Source organism: Erythrolamprus reginae, chromosome 3, assembly GCF_031021105.1.
Source record: "Erythrolamprus reginae isolate rEryReg1 chromosome 3, rEryReg1.hap1, whole genome shotgun sequence".
NCBI classification, from domain to species: Eukaryota; Metazoa; Chordata; class Lepidosauria; order Squamata; family Dipsadidae; genus Erythrolamprus; species Erythrolamprus reginae.
In genome coordinates, this window is record NC_091952.1 from 239,886,120 (window position 1) to 239,903,794 (window position 17,675).

Sequence of the window (17,675 nt, forward strand, 5' to 3'; positions counted from 1 at the left end):
CAATGGTGTTCACAAAGCTTAGGAAATTGCATTCTGCAAATTTGCCCAATCTTTAAAAAAAATGAAAAAGAAACCCAATAGGGAAAAGAAGCTAAATTGTTCAAAGGTCATTATTATTGAGGTCAGAGGTATACAGACCTGAATCATTATCTCTCTAGCTTAAAATCAGCAGGCAAAACAATCAATAAATGTATCATTTATAATCTTTGTCTGCAATTACAAATCCGAAACAAAGTTGGGGAGTATTTTTTTAGTATCCATATAGAATGATTATTTACTCTGCTCAGAATACACTGCGAATTGTATGAATTTAAAGGAGAACAATTATAGGGGGGGAAATAAAGGTGGCTCGCCCCCCTCTCTCATAGCATGCATGCAATGTTTTTCAAACTAGTTGAATATGGCAAATGGTTAGGAAAAGCATAAAAAACTTATCATTTTCTCATCAGTTCTAAGATTTCACGATAAACAATTCTTACTTCATCTTGAAATGGAAAAGGGCTGCTGTCTTGTTAACCTTTTTTCCTTCTGATGCCAAAAGCATGCATGCCGACACCCAAATGCTCCTCCCATGCGCCCTGCCCCTGCATGTGTGCTCACATCTCCCACACACATGCACTTGCAACCCTGCATTTTCGCCTCCCATCCTAAAACAGTGCAGGGAGGGGAGGATGCCTCCCATCCCCAAATGGGGCTGGTGGGGAGGAATCTTCGGAGATCTGTGAAGGCATGAGTGGCAGAAAGTTAGGAGAAAGGTAGCCACCCCTGGACATGCGTGCTCATCTCCCCCAAGCAGAACAGACCCAAAAAATCAGCTGGCTGGCGGGAGGCACGCACATGCGCAGTGGAGCTGAGCTAGGGGACAGCTTGCGTGCCCACAGAGAGCGTACCATAGGTTTGCCATCACACGTCTTGAAACCGATAATCTAAACTTATTACTCAAGCAGTAACAATCTGAATACTACAGCTATAAGCTATATTCATACGGCGTGTATGAATATAAGTTCACGTAAGACATAGAGCCTCGTTTCATACAAACCGATCAATATAATTTAGTCTGGCATATTGTATGAACTTATAAGAGTTCCACATCTTGAGAAATTAAGATGCCTTATAAATTTTACCCCTGAAAATGGGACTATGGCTAATAAAACCCTGTATTTCTTTCTCCAAGGAAAGAGAATAGAGCAGCACACATTATAACTTCTATAAATAAAAAAAGGCAAAATCATTTGAGATATATAAACCAAAACATTCTTTTTTAACCATGTGACTAAAAATGCACTATTGGAAAAAGCAATTTTACATTTAGGATATTATTTATTTATAAAATAAACTGAAATCCTGCAAACCAGGGGCAAAGGAGCCTAACCTGACATAGGGCACTGGATCGTTATGGACCATGTTTAGTAGCCACTGCAGTTCCTCGTAACTTCGGTCAACTATAAGAACAAAAATACGTCTTGTTAAACACAATGGTCAATCTCACTCCTTAGAAGAAATCAGAAAAACATTCTTGGAGAAAAGGAAAGAAGCAGTTTACTTTTAAAAAACCAAAGAAAACTTTGAGAACAGGCATTATGCTAATGATAACCAGCAAATAACAGGGAAGCTGCATTTTCCCAAACTACTATAGTTATGTTTACAATTTTGAAAACCTTTTGAATGTTCAATACTTCCGCACAAATGTGGTATAAAATGTGGTTACAAAACAAATGGGATGTTACAGATTCATTTTTAATTGGGTTCTTTTTATCTAGTTTTGGGACTTATGTGGAGAATAGTCCATAGTCCAATTTGCCAAGGTTGGGAAACATTGCCCTAGAGGCTCTCTGGAAGCCAAAAACACCCTCCCAAAGTCTATATGCGCGCCAAAAATCAGCTGGCCAGCACACACATGCACATTAGAGCTGAGCTAGGGCAATGGCTTGCGTGCCAGCAGATATGGCTCTGCATGCCACCTGTGGCACCTGTGCCATAGGTTCGCCATCACTGACCTAGGGAATAGAATAAAAGAGACATCCTCCCCTGAACATAATGGACTGCAGAGAGTCACAAAATTCTTGAAGGGTTGATGAGCTGCCTCTGTGCTCTAAAATACAATACGTTGTCAAAGGGACATGAAAACCCCCCGAGAGTGGCTTTTGTTAAAACACACACACACAGACACAAAATCTCACCTTTTGTGTAGTCAACAACCGCTTCCAAAGCTGCTATTCGAATATCTACAAAATGGCCATATTCTGCGTAAGATTTAAAGACAGCAGGATCGCTTGGAACATGCCCGTTCTTCTGCAGGATCCGAATTGCATTTAAACAGCTGTGAAGGAAAGATTTGGGGGGGGGGGGAGAAAACCACTGTAAAATTCAAATCCAAATTTATAGCCACTGGAAAGAAAAAAAAAGCCTTGGTGGTGCAATGGTTAGAATGTACTGCAAAGCTACTTCTCCTGATCACCGGCTGGCAGATCGAATCTCAGCAGGTTCAAGGTTGAATCAGCCTTCCATCCTTCCAAGATCGGTAAAATGAGGACCCAGATTGTTGGGAGCATTATGCTTACTCTCTGTAAACCGCTTAGAGAGGGATGTAAAGCACTGTGAAGCGGTATGTATGTATGTATGTATGTATGTATGTATGTATGTATGTATGTATGTTTTATTTATTTGTTTGTTTATTTATTTGTTTATTTATTTAATTTGTATGCTGCCCCTCTCCGTAGACTCGGGGTGGCCAACAACAGTGTAACAATCCAATCCAATACTAAATACTAAAATAACTAAAAAACCCTTATTATAAAACCAAACATACATACAAACATACCATGTGTAAATTGTAAAGGCCTAGGGGGAAAGAGTATCTCAGTTCCCGCATGCCTGACGGCAGAGGTGGGTTTTAAGAAGCTTACGAAAGGCAAGGAGGGTTGGGGACATTCTAATCTCTGGGGGGAGTTGGTTCCAAAGGGCCGGGGCCGCCACAGAGAAGGTTCTTCCCTTGGGTCGCGCCAAACGACATTGTTTAGTTGACGGGACCCGGAGAAGGCCTACTCTGTGGGACCTAACTGGTCACAGGGATTCGTGCAGCAGAAGGCGGTCCTTGAGATAATCTGGTCCAGTGCCATGAAGGGATTATAGGTCATAACCAACACTTTGAATTGTGACTGGAAACTGATCGGCAACCAATGCAGACTGCGGAGTGTTGGTGTAACATGGGCATATTTGTTGTTGCTGTTAGCCGCCCCGAGTCTCCGGAGAGGGGCGGCATACAAATCCAATAAATAAATAAATATTTGGGGAAGCCCATGACTGTTCTCGCAGCTGCATTCTGCATGATCTGAAGTTTCCGAACAATTTCAAAGGTAGCCCCATTTAGAGAGCATTACAGTAGTCAAGCCTTGAGGTGATGAGGGCATGAGTGACTGTGCGCAGTGACTCCCGGTCCAACTGGTGCACCAGGCGAACCTGAGCAAACGCCCCCCTCGCCACAGCTGAAAGATGTTTCTCTAATGTGAGCTGTGGATCGAGGAGGACACCCAAGTTGCGGACCCTCTCTGAGGGGGTCAATGACTATAAATCTAAATGCTATTGCTAATGCTATTTTGGCCTGGTCAAAACAAAGTGAAGAGTATCACAATTTCTGAACGATGGAAAATTCAATGTAGGTCATCCTCAGTTTACAATGGCGGTCAGTACCAGAAATTTTGTCGCTAAGCGGTATGTTAATAAAGCTCAACTGCAGTGCTTAGCTTAGTGTTGGCAACACCTGCAGTCCTGATTGTTGTCATTAAGCAAATCCCACAATCATTAGGCGAGGCAGCTTTCTGCCGGCTTCCTGCAACCAAAGTCAATGGGGAAACCGTCAGGAAGTTGCAAGTGCCAGGGAAGTAAATGGTTGCTGACAAGAGGCGAGGGAGAAAGGGGATATTCAGAAGTGGAGGACTGTGCAGGAGTGCAAGACAGGATGTGAGGAGGTGTGTAACAGATGTGGCACAAGTCAGGGTGTGAGAGGCTGGGGCTCATGGGTATAGGGAGGCGAACAAGAGATCTGGAATAGATTGGGGTTGCACAAGAAGTGCAGAACATGACCAGGGTGTCCAGGGGGAAATTCCCTGACATTTTCCTGTAACTTGCGATCTAGTTAAGGCGTGGTCATAGATGACGTCATACCAAATGGCTAAGCCGTGGAGAAATATCGCTAGCTGAGGCAGCAAGTTGTTGCCACAGTTATGCTCATTTTTGCTTGACTGCCAAGCAGGGCGATCTATTTTTTTTGTTTTTTTACATGATTTTTCTCTGCCTTTTAAACATTTTAATATAGTTTGGTTTTCCCCCTTGATTTATTCAGTTTTTTTCACGAATTCTCTGATAATTCCCTGATATTTCCCAAACCACTGATTTCCCTGATAAAAAACAGCCTGGATTGAAATGTGTTTTACAACTGTACAGACCTCTACTCAAAACACCCCTATGTGTCATAAATTGTAATCTTTAGCTTCTATCACAGCTTACTTAGAAAAGAATGTCAAAGAACTACAGTACAAATGTTTTTAATAATGCTTATCGGTTATTTTTCGCAAGACAGTTTTTTTGTTTCTCTGGAAAACAAATTCTAGTCACCTATTAAATCTCTGCTTTGTCTCTTGTAGATTTACTGATAAAAATTTAAAATCGCCTTGGTGTAACATCTGAGTGATTGAATCAAGATGAACTACCCAGCAGTACAAAGTTAAAGGGAGAAGGAAGAAGGGAACTCATCTAACTTTCTTTCAGATTTAGATTTTTCAGAAAATCATATTTCCGCATCATACCTGACTGTAATTGTGTGTCTGTAACTGGGTAGCAGTTTTTCCATGTTTAAGAATCGCGTGATCTCTTCAAGAATAAGGCGCACGTCAGGATTTAAATTGTCCAAAGTCCGGGCTTCATTGTTCACACTGACTGCAGGAGTTACAGAGTTAGCTAGCGCATCAATCAGTTCCGCACGGTAATAGTTGTCTGAAAACTAGAGTCAAAGAGTCAAATTTATTAAGAGTATTGAAAAGAAAAGCATCTACCGGACACATTCCATTAAACTAGCTGCTCCAATCAAGGAAATGAACCATCAGCACAAGATAAACCACAATGTCCAAATTGAATTTATGCGCAAAGAAACTGCTTGTGGGACTGAACCCAAAGAACTTATTTATTTGTTTTATACCCCATATCCCTGCTGACACTAAAAATACATGCAATAAAAAGTCACAACAATTTGATGCCAACAATAAATTGCAATAGTAACACTATACAATAAAATGCAATAGTAATGCTAGATCATTTGAGCTAGCAGTTACAAAGTTATAGCAAACCCCAAAGCTTTACAAATAGGAAAGGCATCAACTATAGAATATAAAAAAGGAATTTTCCACCAAAAGAACATTCAATACAAGTGTACAAGCATATGCCCACCATCTTTTCAAACTTTTACAGACTACTCTTTTACCTGGACAGGGTAGATCCTGTTTAAATTGTGAGCCAGTCCTGAAGCTTCCCCACCCCTAAATAATTTTGCTAAGGATCTGAGCACCCCTTCTTATTTTCTCTGCCTTGTATTTGCAACTTATTGTTTTCTTACTGTATTTATACATTTGGGAATGCTCTGCAACATACACAAATACCCAGGAACTTTCCAAAGAACTCCCTCCATTCTTTAAGCAACCAAACATTCAATTACTTTCAATCTTGAATCTAGTCCCCAATTTTAATTCTTGAAGTTAATTTAAATAACTTCCCACCTTGTTTTTTCTGTTGTCATTGTACTTGATCAGGTCTAAAATGAACATTAAAACCTCTTTAGGGCACAGATTGTGAACATCTCTCAGCAAGGCCATTGCAACTGGCATTGTCTGTGAAGAAAAATGGTTTCAGTTCAAATTTTACTTAAATCATAAGATTGTACAACTTCATTCTGCCTTCCACATGATATTCTCTATTCAATTTCAAGTCCCCAAAAATAAGATTAGTGTTATACAAAATCCCCAAATGAAATTACTTCCTGTGGCTCATAGTCACCATTTTGAAGAAGCAGAGTTGTGAGACTACATTGGAAAAATGATTTGGGGGATTTCAGAGCAGACCCTCCCTTGAGTACACAACTTACCAATAGTGGCCAGGCAGTGGGATTGCTATCTCCTGATTAAAAAAATATGTTTTGGGCAATGGAAGCTTTGTATACCTATTATGGTTTTTTTCTGATATTCGTTCAATTGTACAATGGCTATTGCTAAATGAAGTATATTAACTAAATTATACAAGGTACAAAGATATTCCGTCCTTACTTCCCAGTTGATTAACAGCAGGAAATGATAAAGAACATTCATAATGCTGCCATGAGAATATACCAAATTATCCAAGCACAGAAAGGTTGGATATAAACCACAGACAAGTAGTCCAAACATATCGTAGTTAAATTTATTTCTGCTTGCCTTTGGGCAGACAATTTAATAAATCAATAATTACCATTTTTTCTGGAGCATATTTTGTTTTTCACTGCAAAGAAATGCTACCCCTTACGATGATAATAAATGTTATCAAATAACAGAAAGCTGCTTTCAAACTTAATACAAACCGCTCCAAACTTGACTGTAAAAATATGATTTCAACAATCGAGTTATCGAAGCGCGGAACTCATTACCGGACTCAATTGTGTCAACCCCTAACCCCCAACATTTCTCCCTTATACTCTCCACGATTCCTATGAGGCCAGTAAGGGGCGTACATAAGTGCACTGGTGTGCCTTTGGTCCCCTGTCCAATTGTCTTTCCTTTCTTTCACCTATCATATATATTCTCTTCCTTTCATATATCCTCTCCTCTAAGTTCACTTTACCCTTATATATATTACTAAATGTCTATTTTTCTTCCTATGTATTTGTGTATTGGACAAATGAATAAATAAATAAATTTGTTTTCCCCTCATATTATTCAAATCCACTTTTGAATCAAACTCTACTGTAGAAAACTGTTGCATTTAGAAAATCAAGTGGGATGATAAATTGGGCTTTTGTTGTTTTTTTTTTTTTTACCTTTTGCAGAAAGTAGCTCTGAAAGTTCATGAAGTTGTTGGTTTTCACAATATTTGGACAACTTTTACAACAGAACATTCGAGTGAAGAGAGACTTCATGGCTGGTGGTCCTGTCCATGTGCTCACCATGAAATTTGCAATCTGTATAATTAGGAGAGAGAGAGAAAAAAGAAGCCACATTACTAACAAAGTTGCAAAGCTTGGTCTATTGCTACCTCTGAGTCCCAACTTGCCTTTTCATCGTACAGTATTTTATTTCCAGCTTGTGGGGAGGGTTAGGGAGTGAAAGTGGTTTCTGTAAATGAATATTCCTTGTTGTTTAAAGGGTACAGCCTTTCAATTAGCATTTCTCATATAGAATTCTTTATTGGCCAAGTGTGATTGGACACACAAGGAATTTGTCTTTGGTACATATGCTCTCAGTGTACATAAAAGAAAAGATATATTTGTCAAGAATTATGAGGTACAACACTTAGTGATTGTCATCGGGGACAAATAAGCAATCAGGAAACAACCAAAATTAATATAAATCGTAAGGACATACAAGCAACAAGTTACAGTCATACAGTCATAAGTGGGAGGAGATGGGTGATAGAATCGATGAGAAGACTAATGCAGCCTTAGTAAACATTTTGACAGTGTTGAGGGGATTATTTGTTTAGCAGAGTGATGGCATTTGGGGGAAAAAGTGTTCAAATGTCTAGCTGTTCTGGTGTTACAGTGCTCTATAGCATCGTTTTAAGGGTAGGAGTGGAAACAGTTTGTGTCCAGGATCTGAGGGGTCAGTAAATATTTTCCCTGCCCTCTTTTTGACTCATGCAGTATACAGGTCCTCAATGGAAGGCAGATTGGCAGCAATTGTTTTTTCTGCAGTTCTGATTATCTTCTGAAGTCTTTGTCTGTCTTGTTGGGTTGCAGAACCAAACCAGAGAGTTATAGAGGTGCAGATGACAGACTCAATGATTCCTCTGTAGAACTGTATCAGCAGCTCCTTGGGCAGTTTGAGCTTCATGAGTTGGCTCAGAAAGAACATCCTTTGTTGTGCTTTTTTGATGACGTTTTTGATGTTAGGTGACCATTTTAGGTCTTGAGATATGATAGAACCTAGAAATTTGAAGATCTCTATTGTTGATACTGTGTTATCTAGTATTGTGAGAGGTGGTAGGATGGGAGTGTTTCTCCTAAAATCTACCACCGTTTCTACGGTTTTGAGTGTGTTCAGTTCTAGATTGTTCCGGTCACACCACAAGGCTAGTTGTTCAACCTCCCACCTGTATGCAGTTTCATTGTTGTCTCAAGTGAGACCAATCATTGTTGTATATCTTCCTACTCTCCTTGAACGTGACGGACAGGAAAGGTTGTGCTGTAAATCACTGATGTCTTCTCACAAGCAAAGTTAATGGGGAGGCCAGATTTACTTAACAACTAGGTTATTAAATTAACAATATATTACAGCATGTAACACCGATGCTCCGCGAGCTGCACTGGTTGCCGGTCGTTCTCTGAATGCAAGTGTTGGTCATTACCTATAAAGCCCTTCATGGCTTAGGACCAGATTACCTTTGGGTCCGCCTTCTGCCACATACCTCCCATCGACCAGTAAGAACCCACAGAGTTGGCCTTCTCCAGGTCCCGTCAGCCAAAGAATGTTGGCTGGCAGGTCCCTGGGGGACGGCCTTCTCGGTGGCGGCCCTGACCCTATGGGACCAACTGCCTCCAGAGATTCGTATTCTCCCCACCTTGTCATCCTTCTGCAAAGCTGTAAAGACCTGATTGTTCCAGCATGCCTCAGATTGTTGAATGAGGAAGTGTGTTTTAATTGGAGTTATTAATGAATGTTTTTACTGTTTTAGAAATTATTTTTATTTGCTGGAAACTTCCCAGAGTCCTATGGGAGTTGAGCGGCATATAAATATGTTCAATCAACAAATGAATAAATAAATTGCAATGATTCAATTAATAACTGTGGCGGGTTGGGCTCCATGGTGGTCCTAGGGTTAGGTAATGTAAATACATTATAACCTCAGTCCATACTTCAACAAAAGGGAGAGTTTCTACCTGTGGATCATGTGTCACTGAAGATTTCCCACAACCAATATCTGGATTTAATTATTTCCTTCCCATCTCTGTTCCAGTAGCGCCCTCCCCGCTTTACAAAAGCCACATATTCCATCTTGAACATGAAAAGAAGCTAGCCATGGAAGAGGCACCAGCATTATTGATTTCCTCGACGTATCCTGCCAACAACCTCAATGAAAATTTCAACCATGCCTCTGCCACCCGCAGAGTTCGAGATCACCCACGGAGAAAGACAATGTGGAATTGAGAATCCTTCCAGTTCCAGCTGGAAACAGAACATGGCAGTAAAGCACACTTAACAGGTGGTCTACTTGCCCCACATTCTGAGCCAGGGCATCTATTTTAATGGCTAGTAAACAACCGAACCCTACTCTTATTTGTGAACACAGTATCGAATGCAAAAAAGGATGCTTTTCAAGCAAAACCTCACCAAAAGAGGTAGCAAAACAATCTTCTTTTACCTAATGTCTAGAACAGTGGTTCTTAACCCTGGGGGTCAAGACCCCTTTTGGGGTCAAATGACCGTTTCACGGGGTTGCCTAAGACCATGGAAAAAGACAAATTTCCCATGGTGTTAGGAACTAAAGCTTCTATTCTTGAGTCTTTGAACATATTTTTCAAAGTGTTGGTCATGACCTTTAAAGCCCTACATGGCATTGGACCAGAATACCTCCGGAACCGCCTGCTACCGCACGAATCCCACCAGCCGATAAGGTCCCACAGAGTTGGCCTTCTCTGGGTCCCGTCGACTAAACAATGTCGTCTGGCAGGTCCCAGGGAAAGAGCCTTCTCTGTGGCGGCCCCGGCCCTCTGGAATCAACTCCCCCCGAAGATTAGACTGCTCCCACCCTCCTTGTCTTCCGTAAACTACTTAAGACCCACATATACTGCCAGGCATGGGGGATCTGAGACACCTTTCCCCTAGGCTTATTATAATTTATGTTTGGTATGTATGTGCTGTTTGGTTTTTAATTATGATAGGGTTTTTAGTTTAGTTTTTTTTTAATATTAGATTTGTGCCTGTATAATATTGTTTTTATCGTTGTTGTGAGCCGCCACGAGTCTTCGGAGAGGGGCGGCATACAAATCTAATAAATTATTAATATTATTATTATTATTATTATTATTATTATATTTTTACAAGCCGACCAATCAGGTGTTTACAGTTGGGGTGTCCCTCTCACCTTCCTGCCAATCAGTTTAAAGCTCTGTTGGGAGCATTGGTCTTCAGAGAGGGGCAGCATACAAATCTAAATAATAAATAAATAAATAAATAAATAAATAAATAAATAAATAAATTGGTGCTAGGTTGGGGGCAGGCGTGGGCTGCTGCTCCGATGGGGGGGAAACACAGTGGGGTAACAAACATGGAGCTCCACCCCACAGCACCCAATTTGCACTGAAAGAGCTTGAAAGAAAATGCAGGGCATCCTGAATAAGCCACACCCACAGTGTGGTAGTAAAAATTTTGGTAGCCCTTCACTGGTTGGGGGTCACTACAACATGAGGAACTGTATTAAAGGGTTGGGGCATTAGAAAGGTTGAGAACCACTGGTTTAGAAGGAAGTTCCAGCCAAATAGTTGTGTTAAAGCACATTTTTCCAGTTGGTCAGTCGACAGGAAAGTATACCAGGATAAACTTCATGTCGATTTCTATTGTACCCTAATAGCACATAAGATACTGGTGCTGTCCTTTGTGCTTTAATGCCAGTCAAAAATGGGTGGTTTCCCACGGGCTTGGCTTCCTTTCCAACTAAGGACCCCTCACCATTGCCATAATTTACTACAGGTAGCTTCTCAACTTACAACAGTTCACTTAGTGACTGTTCAAAGTTACAACAGCACTGAAAAAAGTGATTTATGACCATTTTTTCAGACTTGCACCCGCTGTAGCATCCTCATGGTCATGAGATTATCCATACTTGTCAGAGTATAAGACACACTTCCCCTCTCCTAAAAGAACAGCTCATATCTTGCAAAACAATGCAAGAGAATATAGAAATTTTCTCTAATACTCTATCTCACAAGGGCTGGAAATAGTTCATTTATTTTGACAGTGAGCTGATGCCATCTAGTGGTATATGAACGCAACAGTACTCAGGGAACTTATATGAAACCCTGATCTATGTATGGTTTTCAAAGTACAGTGGTACCTCTACTTAGGAACTTAATTCGTTCCATGACCAGGTTATTAAATAGAAAAGTTTGTAAGAAGAAACAATTTTTCCCATAGGAATCAATGTAAAAGCAAATAATGCGTGTGATTGGGGAAACCACAGAGAGGGTGGAGGCCATGTTTCCTCCCAGGAGATTTCTAGGGAGGCCCCACGGAGGCTTCTCCCCGCCTTTTCTGGCCTTGTTTCCTCCCAGAAGATTCCTAGAGGGGCCCCATGGAGGCTTCTCCCCACCTTTTCCGGACCTGATTCCCCCCAGGAGATTCCTAGATAGGCCCATGGAGGCTTCTCCCTGCCTTTTCCAGCCCTGTTTCCTCCCAGTAGATTCCTAGAGAGGCCCCACGGAGGCTTCTCTCTGCCTTTTCCGGTTACAGTTTCGGAGGCTTGGGTTTGTAAGTAGAAAATGGTTCTTGAGAAGAGGCAAAGAATCTTGAAAACCCGGATCTTATCCAGAAAAGTTTGTAAGTAGAGGCGTTTGTAGGTAGAGGTACCACTGTAATGACAGATGGATAAAAACCTTTTCTTCTTGGTTTTCTGCAGCTGCATCACATCTCACCTTTAGTAGTTTGCTGCAACTGAAAAGAACCTATCTGGCAGAACCAGGTGGCCATTTCTTACCTTTGCAAGACAGAAGCAAGCCATTATCCTCACTCGGTAGAAGCACTGTTCTTGTTCAAGAATATCAGTCAGTGCAAGCCGGGATGCTGGGGTGGGGAACTTCTGAAGAGCCAAAATGGATTCCTCTTGCGCAACTACGTCTCTCTCGTAGCGCAATTGGTACTGCCACATGAAGTCCGCCTGTTCAAATTCTACCTTCCTCAAAACAGACATATCTGGATCTATTCTTATCCATAGTAAAGGGGAATCGGCACTGGAAGAAGAGGATCAAAATGTAGGTCAGGGCAGCAAAATAATGGAATAAAATCACTGTATTTTTCAGAGTATCAGACGCACGTCTTTCCTCCCTAAAAGGCTGAAAATCTGGGTGTGTCTTATACTCGGAATGTAGCTTTTTTCAATGCTATTTTTCTTTTAAAAAGCTCTAACTAGGTGCTAATGGTCTTCCCAGGTCTTACCTTGCAGGCTCTTTCATTGTTACTCTCTTTGAAGAATGTTTTCCAAGCCCTAATTCTTTGCACACTTTTTTTCATTGCTCTACTTGCTGCAAATATGTTTCTTTCCAGCCCTAACCACATGCGAATGATGTTCCCAGCTCTTACCGGCTTGCTAGCTCTTTCATTGTTACTCTCTCCGAATAAGGTTTTTTTAATCCCTAAATGGGGAATAAGATAATGTGTTGAAGCTGACCAGACTAAGAATGCTAGCCAGATAAATATCTGGTAGGTGGATTTCCCCCCCTATTTTTGTCCCCCAAAACTAAGGTACTCTGGTGCGTCTTATACTCCAAAAAATATAATAACACCCCCCCCCCCTTGATTTATTGCATCTCTGATATTTTCAGCATGAAAATTGGCAGCCTTTTCAGAATAGTAAGTTTTATGCTTAATAAATCTTTATCTGGAATGCAATTTTTAGTGCAAAGAACATTGCAACTCCACAATCGATGTACTTGAAAATAATCTCAAGCAAATGTAACAGAAAGATTCTATATTGTTTCATTTCAGTTCCTATCGATTGCTTGGTATATTATATGGCATCAAATTTGTCCAATGTGAGCTCTCTGGGAGGGTAACAAAGAAACTACTCACTCTGGTAGCACAATATAAACTAATACACAAATTTCATACACAAATTTTGGGGCTGTCATAATTCAAGTATGCAATATTAGGATTTGACAACTGAGGCTTATAACTTACACATTTTTCCTCCTCTCTCTCTCTCTCTCTCTCTCTCTCTCTCTCTCTCTCTCTCTCTCTGGTTTTCTTCTTTATAGTCTGTTTTTCTAGTACCTACCGATTGCCATGACATTGAAACTAACAAGCTACAATTCAACTCTAGGTTTTAAATCACGGGTCCCCAAACTTGGCACCTTAAAGACTTGTGGATTAGAATGCAATACTAATTCTGAATGCCCAGGATTCTCCAGGTAGCTATGCTGATCAGAAAGGATCACCCACAGCACTGAAATGTGATTATAAAAATATTACTGAGCAATTTATGTCCCTTTCTGCCAAATGATACTTTTAGAGTATTAATTTTTTAAAACAGGAAAAATTATAAATTTAACGTGGCTGATTCAACTTCTTTATACTCAAAGTGAGAAAGAATGTGATAATTGGCTTAAGTTATTATATGAAGATATTTGGGGAGGTAATTATTTCATGCCACATAATCAAATTCAACAGCATTCCTAGACATTTTGAACACTTCGATTTCTACTTACGTTAGCCCTGTTATTAAACAGTTCCTGGCTCTCCAAACTATCAAATGTTCCAAGTCTCTGTACTTTGAACATCCCTTTCAAGCCAGAGGTGTGAGAATGCACAATCAGAGAAAGGAAAAGTCCCTACACCAGGGGTCCCCAAACTTTTTACACAGGGGGCCAGTTCACTGTCCCTCAGGCTGTTGGAGGGCCGGACTATAAAAAAACCCTATGAACAAATCCATATGCACACTGCACATACCTTATTTAAAGTAAAAAAACAAAATGGGAACAAATACAATATTTAAAATAAAGAAGTAATAAGTAATTAATAATTAAGTAATAAAGTAATTTATACTTCTTTATTAACAAGTAAATTTAAACTTAAATCAACAAACTCCATTTCTCCTTCCTTCCCTCCCTCCTTCCTCTCCACTTCTCTCTTCCTTTTCTCTCATTTGTTTCATTTTCCTCTCCCTCGTTCTTTCCCTCCACCATATTCTCATTTTTCTCTTTCTCTCTCTTTCCATCTCTCCCTCTTCCTTTCACTCTCCCTCTCTATCTCTCCCTCTTTCTCTTTCTTTTTTTCTCTCTGTCCCTCTCTCTTTCTTTCTTTCTCTCTCTCTTCTCTCTTTCTCTCACTCACTCTCTTTCTAACTCTCCCTCTTTGTATCTCTCACACTTTCTCTCTCTCCCCCTCTCTCTATTTCTCCCTTTCTCTCCCTATCTCTTCCCTTCATTTCTCTCTCCCTCTTTATTTCTCCCTCTTTCTCTCTCTTATTATATCGATCGGTAAAATCTCGGGTGCTGCCGCGGGCCGGTTAAAAGACCTCAGCGGGCTGCATCCGGCCTGCGGGCCATAGTTTGGGGCCCGCTGCCCTACACTAATGACTAGATATTTGGATCAATAGCAATATAATAGTACTTAGGTTTGTATACTACTTTGCAGTGCTTTACAGCCCTCTCTAAGTGGTTTACAGAATCAGCCTCTTGCCCACAACAATCTGGGTCCCCATTTTACTCATCTTGGGAGGATGGAAGGTTGAGTCAACCTTGAGCCTGGTGAGATTCGAACTGCTGAATTGCAGGCAGTCGGCAGGCAGCAGAATTAGTCTGTAGTATTGCATTCCAACCACTGTGCCACCACGGCTTAATATTCTATTATGTATTTAAAAGTGCTGTATCAAGATTTTTTAAAATTTTCTGCCTTTCGTAAGTTTACTTACTCCATGGCAGAAAGATCCATGTCCACTTCCTCTCCATTCATCAAAGGAATTTTTTTCTTCTTATTGCTGCATAAAAACCAGTAAGAGATGCACAGTTGAATCATATTTTGGTCTTTTCATGTTATAAAAAATATAAATCACGGCTACACAAGTAACAAATCAAGAAACAAATCACGGCTACACAAAGGAAAGAGCAGCTTATGATTAGGTTGTCAATCAAATTGGGCATTCTGACATATTTTTGCTGATTCTTATTTCTGTGGCAACTGCTTATTTTTCTCCTGCACACTTCCTTGTATAGTTGCCTCTTTTTCTTTTTGCAATAGCTTTATTTGTCTGCAAATAGTTTGGGCTGTCGGGCTATCCAGAATCTTGTTTTATAACCTTTTGATTTCCGAAAGGAAAACAGAAGTATTTATTTATTTATTTATTTATTAGATTTGTCTGCCGCCCCTCTCCGTAGACTCGGGGCGGCTCACAACACAATAAAACAGTTCATGACAAATCTAATAATTTACTATTTAAAATATTTAAAAACCCCATTATTAAGCAGACATACATACAAACATACCATACATAAATTATATAGGCCCGGGGGAAATATCTCAGTTCCCCCATGCCTGACGACAAAGATGGGTTTTGAGGAGTTTACGAAAGGCAAGGAGGGTAGGGGCAGTTCTAATCTCTGGGGGGAGCTGGTTCCAGAGAGTCGGGGCCGCCACAGAGAAGGCTCTTCCCCTGGGGCCCGCCAACCGACATTGTTTAGTTGACGGGACCCGGAAAAGGCCCACTCTGTGGGACCTAATCGGTCGCTGGGATTCGTGCGGCAGAAGGCGGTCTCGGAGATATTCTGGTCCGATGCCATGAAGGGCTTTATAGTTCATAACCAACACTTTGAATTGTGACTGGAAACTGATCGGCAACCAATGCAGACTGCGGAGTGTTGGTGTAACATGGGCATACCTGAGGAAGCCCATGACTGCTCTCGCAGCTGCATTCTGCACGATCTGAAGTACATATTAGCGACCAATACCTTCTTACAACTAAGATTCTTTGAGTGGTTGGAGTGGGTGAGTAGAGTGTATTCATTGTGTCGAAACAATGGCAGAAGACCCAAATCAAACTGTAGACATCAATGCTGCCTTAATCACTTTTTGCAAAACGTTAATGTTTGTATTCGTTGAGTAAAGACTATTTTTTCATATTGCCACGTTGATACTGGACAATGCAGCATCACCATGGTTTTGAGACTTGATAAAACATGTCTAATAATAACAAAATCATTAAAAGCAAATTTATGATAGTCACTTGAGATAGGCATTGCATGCAATTGTATAGGTGGTAAAAACCCTACCGTCTGCTCTTTGAATGACAAGGTATATCGTGTTTGAGGCTGTTTTCTTCTATTTGAAGTGTGTGGTTGAAAGATCCATCAAGCTCCTGCACCGTCACCTTAAGCGGACCCTTGAAAAAGATGCATCGTTATCAAGTACCAGCAGTCATGATGATCTATGACAGCCTGATGGGCATTTCCACTGACACCCTCCTCACCTTCACAGAGGAGGCTGAAGAAACTGTCATTTGACACTTAAGCATGCTTTAAGGATAAGGAGAAGTTTGAATTTAGAAACATAGAAGACTGACGGCAGAAAAAGACCTCATGGTCCATCTAGTCTGCCCTTATACTATTTCCTGTATTTTACCTTACGATGGATATATGTTTATCCCAGGCATGTTTAAATTCAGTTACTGTGGATTTACCAACCACGTCTGCTGGAAGTTTGTTCCAAGGATCTACTACTCTTTCAGTCAAGTAATATTTTCTCATGTTGCTTTTGATCTTTCCCCCAACTAACTTCAGATTGTGTCCCCTTGTTCTTGTGTTCCCTCCTGAACCTTATTTAACCCTTTGACATATTTAAATGTTTCGATCATGTCCCCCCTTTTCCTTCTGTCCTCCAGACTATACAGATTGAGTTCATTAAGTCTTTCCTGATACGTTTTATGCTAAAGACCTTCCACCATTCTTGTAGCCTGTCTTTGGACCTGTTCAATTTTGTCAATATCTTTTTGTAGGTGAGGTCTCCAGAACTGAATACAGTATTCCAAATGTGGTCTCACCAGCATTCTATATAGCGGGATCATAATCTCCCTCTTCCTGCTTGTTATACCTCTAGCTATGCAGCCAAGCATCCTACATGCTTTTCCCACCGCCCGACCACACTGCTCACCCATTTTGAGACTGTCAGAAATCACTACCCCTAAATCCTTCTCTTCTGAAGTTTTTGCTAACACAGAACTGCCAATGCAATACTCAGATTGAGGATTCCTTTTCCCCAAGTGCCTTATTTGAACATGTTTACTGCACAATACTGAATCCCATATTTAATATATTTACCCTGTCAGCTATCTCTTGCTGAAGAAAAACTTTATTACTTTACATATTGACCGTCATTATTTTACATATTAAAAAGTAGGCTTTTAGCTCATATTTTTACATTCAAAACATACACAAAATGGCCAGAAGTTAAATAAATTTCAATATTTACCCCTATGTTTTACTTCAGTATTGAGCAAGGCTGAGCTGAAGGTAAGTGAATGAATTGTATTTCAAATTTTATTTACATCCAATAGGTCCAAAAGCAAATTACAAATAAATCTAAACTTGGCATTAGATAAAACAGCTTAACAAGTAAAATCCAAATGAGGAGAAGTATGTGAAAAATTACTTGCAGATAAAAATCCAAAGACTGCAGTGCCCAGATTTTTAACTATGGCTATAAAAATGGGAACAACAAATCAATGAGTTGCGGTTT

At 40.4% G+C, this 17,675-nt stretch overlaps 1 protein-coding gene across 1 annotated transcript in view; it reads right to left on the reverse strand.

Moving 5' to 3' along the window:
* Positions 1-17,675, reverse strand: part of TAF2 (TATA-box binding protein associated factor 2) — an 84,237-nt gene that overhangs the window by 37,272 nt on the left and 29,290 nt on the right. The window contains exons 14-21 of the mRNA XM_070748238.1: positions 16,214-16,323; positions 14,860-14,925; positions 11,929-12,181; positions 7,058-7,198; positions 5,769-5,879; positions 4,806-4,999; positions 2,181-2,320; positions 1,373-1,442 (exon numbers count right to left, since the gene is read on the reverse strand). Coding sequence (XP_070604339.1) covers positions 1,373-1,442; positions 2,181-2,320; positions 4,806-4,999; positions 5,769-5,879; positions 7,058-7,198; positions 11,929-12,181; positions 14,860-14,925; positions 16,214-16,323 — 1,085 coding nt within the window. The remainder of the gene's footprint in view (positions 1-1,372; positions 1,443-2,180; positions 2,321-4,805; positions 5,000-5,768; positions 5,880-7,057; positions 7,199-11,928; positions 12,182-14,859; positions 14,926-16,213; positions 16,324-17,675) is intronic.